The sequence below is a fragment of the Penaeus japonicus genome, unplaced genomic scaffold (assembly GCF_977035675.1).
Source record: "Penaeus japonicus unplaced genomic scaffold, GWHDUDI00000001_assembly GWHDUDI00000020, whole genome shotgun sequence".
In the NCBI taxonomy this organism is placed as follows: Eukaryota; Metazoa; Arthropoda; class Malacostraca; order Decapoda; family Penaeidae; genus Penaeus; species Penaeus japonicus.
The window spans coordinates 38,021,833-38,026,832 of record NW_028234422.1 but is presented as its reverse complement, the minus strand read 5'-3'; the positions used below and the strand labels follow the sequence as shown (position 1 = coordinate 38,026,832).

The 5,000-nt window shown below is 34.5% G+C and overlaps 1 protein-coding gene across 2 annotated transcripts in view; it reads left to right on the top strand.

Moving 5' to 3' along the window:
* The first annotated feature begins 2,254 nt into the window (after positions 1–2,254).
* Positions 2,255–5,000, top strand: part of LOC122242809 (PHAF1 protein CG7083) — a 15,798-nt gene continuing 13,052 nt past the window's right edge. The window contains exon 1 of one of the 2 annotated variants that reach the window (XM_043000202.2): positions 2,255–2,612. In XM_043000202.2, the coding sequence (XP_042856136.1) occupies positions 2,549–2,612 (64 nt within the window). In that variant the 5' untranslated portion in view covers positions 2,255–2,548. The remainder of the gene's footprint in view (positions 2,613–5,000) is intronic. The other variant, XM_043000201.2, reaches the window with a different exon arrangement.

Sequence of the window (5,000 nt, the reverse complement as noted above, 5' to 3'; positions counted from 1 at the left end):
CAGTTTAGGAGGTTTGAACATGTGCTTTGTTTGATACGGTTTATTGCTGCAGGATTAAAGGAAAGTTTTTACCAAATCTTTGAACATATTCTCTACTGTCAAAGACCTGAATGGAAAGTTTCCAAATAATGTGCATAATCAGGGATAATGCTCCTTGTGAGATACATTACTCCAAGATCCGAAAGCACTCGAAATACCCTAATACTATACTTTTGTTTTTCCTCTCTCAATGTTTGCAACATATTCATATTCTTCGTCAACTCCTTAAAGCATTTAACAATCAAGAATAATTGCTGCAGGGGTGGTTCTGTAAGTTCGGATGAAGGCCATCTGATGTCATATTAATAGCAAAATAATGGTACTACCAAGACCTTTCTAATGGTGCCCCTCAGCTCTTCTAACGGTTTCTCTTGGACCTTCTAAAGATTCCCCTTCTACATATTTCAGATACAAGATGACGTAGCGGGATAAGTAGAGACTAAAGGCATCCTGAAAATCTTTGAAATTCGAAAACTGATTAATTTTATTTAGGTACTCGATTCCTTCCCATTTTGGAACCAAAATAAGTGGATCATTCTGATCTTCGATCTGGTGGAAAAAAACGAAGGTATATTCTTTCTCGAGTTTTAGAGGGATAAGATGCCAAGAAAATCGGTCTGTAATCCTCGGTGCATCTAGGTTTTGGAATGGGAATAATGAAATAGATTCTCACACAGATACACATGGATACTATGAGTACAAAACACACTATCCTGAACATGCAGTGGTAGAAATCGCCACGGTAAAAACAAGTTTGCCTTTCTTATAAACTTGTTTTGTTTATTTCGGGCTCTTCTGTAATCCCTTTACTCCGTTCATTTCAACTATTTTATATCCCTATGTAGAAGTGTAATATGTTTTTATTTTGTAATTCAAAACGTTATATTGATTTTTATTCTCGATCAATTATAACACTGATATTCATTACTTTACCTCTCTATAGTATAATGGTAAAGGGTTAGTAAAACGTTACTGAAACAGCGTTTGCGAATATCGTACATTTAACATAATCTTGTTGGAGCGGGACATTTTTAGGAAAATGGGCATTTTCTAGACAATATTTAGAACACTGCGGGACATTAGACCGTTGACTCATTGTTTGTTTTATAAAAAGAAACATGAAAAAGTGGGAATGCAGCGGATGTGCAAAAAGTAGCGTTACTACGTATCAAATGAATTCTACTGCATTCTTTATGGCTGTCTTTTGTTTGATATTGTTAGTGTTATTATTATTGTTGTTGGTATTTTTTTTATAATAATATGATAACTAATTATAATTATGACGATTATGATAATACATGACATTAATAACAGTGTCAATAATTATATTATTAATAATGCTAATAATGATGATAAAAATAACAATGATAACTATAGTAATCATAATGATTATTATGATGATTATTGTTATTGTTAGTATCATTTTACCATTGATCTTGCTATCAATATTGTTATTAGTGGTATTGTGTCTATCGTTGTTATTATTATGTTTTGGTTATTTTTTTTCATTTATTTAATTCAATAGCATATTATTTAGTTTAAAAACGGTGACACTTATCAGTACTTAGACCATCGTAACATTTTAGAGCCGTAATTTAATTCTAATATACTTTTCCTCCCGCTCATTTGCCAAAGTTCCTCGTGAAAAACGACGCAATTAAATGACGTTTCCTAGAAAATAAATTATGTAAGAATTGACACAGTTAGGCTTGCTGAACTATCGTTTGAGATACGCACTTTTTACATACATCGGAACATGTCGATGGATACCTTGTCTGTTACATTTACAATTATTGAAGCAAGCCATACATACATAAAATATTAATATAATACTAGAGATGCACCATCGTTGGCCCGTTTTCCTTTAGCTTTGCTGGATCTGTGGGCGGTGCCTGAATATTTAAGCTCCGCCCATTAGCTGAGCATATAGAGGCAAGAACGGAGATAAATTACCTCTGCGGTAATTTGACCCCTAAACTTATTCCTTATTAGTGATGATTATCTATTTGGGTATAAAAGAAGAATATAGGTATAGAAAAAATATAATATCTAATACATATTTGAACTTCATGGTCCACATTTAGTCATTATTGTATGACAGAAGAGTGACGTCAAAACACCTTGAACTCGGGCATGTTCGCGCATGCGCTTGATCAGCTGTTAGACAATAGACGAGTGAATACGCGTCATCAAAATACGATGTATTGACTTGGTGTTCGATCATGGGCGATTTGAATCTACTTCTGGAACCTATATTGGCTATTCTGAGAACTATTCAAAGACTCTGATTCTTTGTAAGTAGTAGTAAGCGCCCTCTATAAACATTTCACCCAACGCTGAGTTTTATTTGTTTTAGTTTCTTTATGTTGTTAAATTGAGATAGAAATGAAGAAGGCGAGAGAATAAAGGACGCACAAAACTCCTGAAACGTAAATCGTGAGAAAAGACACTTGATTCGGTAATGAAGACGCCCGAGACGTTGTAACGAGAGCCGTGTGAGGTGTGCAGTATGTTGGAGCTTGAAGTTTATCCAGAACAGTCGTTGAGCTCTGAAAAATGGGAGTTTGTTTTAGGTGAGTTGCTTGTGCAAAGGGAACTGTTGTTTGCTTTCATTGTTTACTTGAATTACAGCTGTAAAGATTGTGATACATTGTGCCAGTCCTGGGATATTCTATGGTGTTTTAGCATCGCGTTTCTGTAGATTGTGGTACAAATACTGCCCTTCTTTGTTGCTGTAGGGACGTAATTTGACATATTTTTTGTTTCAAGCTTTGTGTTATTCAAGGTAACCAGATAACATTGATCATTTTACAAGGTTAATGACTTTTAGGGTTTTCTAACTTTCACTTTTGTTTTTATGATATGATGGAGATATGAGATGTGTGATTTTTTAACATAAGAATTGAGCAATCATTTGTAATCATCAAAGAATGTAGGCAAGGAAATGAAACAATGCAGGACAGAAAAAAGAAACATTATATGCAAGGAACAGTGTGTACAGAGAGAAAAAAAACAATAGGATAAAGTTATGATGAGCATTCTGAAGGACATGCTTGTCAAATTATAGAAGTGGCAGAAAGATGTATTAGATTTGTCTTCTCCATATTACATTTGCACATAGACCATTTTGAAGTTCACAGTATTAGTGGGGCAACAGTTCAAACAATATACACAGCCTTCAGAATTATTATTTATGAGATGTTAAGAGTTTGAAGTTAGTTCCATCATAGTGAAAATTTTAATACATTTAACATTTAAAAAATGTGTATAGTAAACCTCTCAGTTATGGGCATGTTTTACATGGTTAGGTCACTTATGTACTGCAATTTTTCTTTTTGTTGAAATTACAACCATTTTTTACTTAAGTTATGATGACCTATTATACCAAATGCTAATAAGTATCATTTTCGTAATATATGACGAGTAGACTCATAGCTCATACCACGATTCTTAAAAAAAAATCATACAAAACACACATCTCAAGATGTAGCCAGTCTTTTAAGGGTTGATTATCATGTTGATCAAATGTTTGGAACATTTCTTGTAGGGTTTTTATAGAGATTACATTCAGAACATTTGGCAAGAGGGTTATTTTCATCAGCACAAAAGCCCAGTTGCCGAATTGATTTAGGCCTAATAATTCGAAAGCCCCGGCATTTGGACATTCTAGGCTAGAAATCCCCCGTCGGGAATGGGTTAATATGTAATGTTATGATATGCTGTAGCTCTGAAACTAGTGCTGTTGCATTCATGATACTTTATGACAGTGAGCATGCTTCAAGTGTGAGCAGTTCCTGATGCTGTGTCATGTGCACATTGACACCCATCTTTTAGGCCTAATTGGAGCCGTCATATATGTCATGACAACTGTTCATTATGGGTCAATAGACTACATACAGTTCAATGCAGTTTATTACACTACAATTTCTTTGATTTACTTCATGCACTCCCCAACTATTAGAGGCCAGATTGTGGGATATAATGAGAGAATTTCAGATTATATCCATTATATACTAATAGTAGAGGGTGAGAGGAATCCATTGGTATTTAGTAAGGTGCCCCACATATGACATGACATCACAAACTGTGAAATGGTTTTATATTGTTTCCAAATAACATTGGAATGTCTAACATAGGAATGTCTGCTTGGAATTTCTTACTAAAAGCTATGCTTTGCTCTCACTAAAGGTACTAATGCTAATGGATTGCTGACAATATTTTCTATCTAATAATAATAAGATTTATTCTATGCTGACCATTATGTAGTTATATTGGTAGAGATATTAAAGAAAATATGAAGTGTGGCAGAAAGATTTTGGCATAAGAGAAATTGTAGATAATGATAATGATGAAATATTAAGACATCAAGCACATTAATGAGCACAACTATAATAACTAAGGTGCTCCCTGTAAACCCCATACCCACATATAAATAAATGAATATACTTGGGATAGCCACCCCCAACTAAATCCAAGTGATAGTTAAATTTTTCTAATGTTCAGATCCTCCATTCTCTGCATGCCTTGTGATGGGAATCTAGACGTACATCAAAAAAGGTCAATTTCAAGATTTTCATAGAGATTTAGGTGCATGGTCACTGAAATATTATCTAATGGTTGTGTCCGTAGACCCCCCCCCCCCCACCCAACCCCAACCCAGTACATCATCAAGTGTAATTTGATGGCTGTAATGTAGATCTACTATTGGCAGATAATGAGTAATGAGTCGACAACAGGACACAGGAAGGCTAATAGAATGGGAGCAGCTACCCTTGATAAGGGTTTGTTAGTGTTTCTATGTAGCCTATGTTTATCTAAGAGGCTGAGACTGGTCTATTGATACAAGAAATTAGGTATTGTCTAAATATCTTTATTTTTTCATGTGGCACTGATGAGAACTTAGAGACTAAACTAAACTTCCCTAAGTGCAAGGGAAGAAAAAAAGGGAAAATACTGCTACT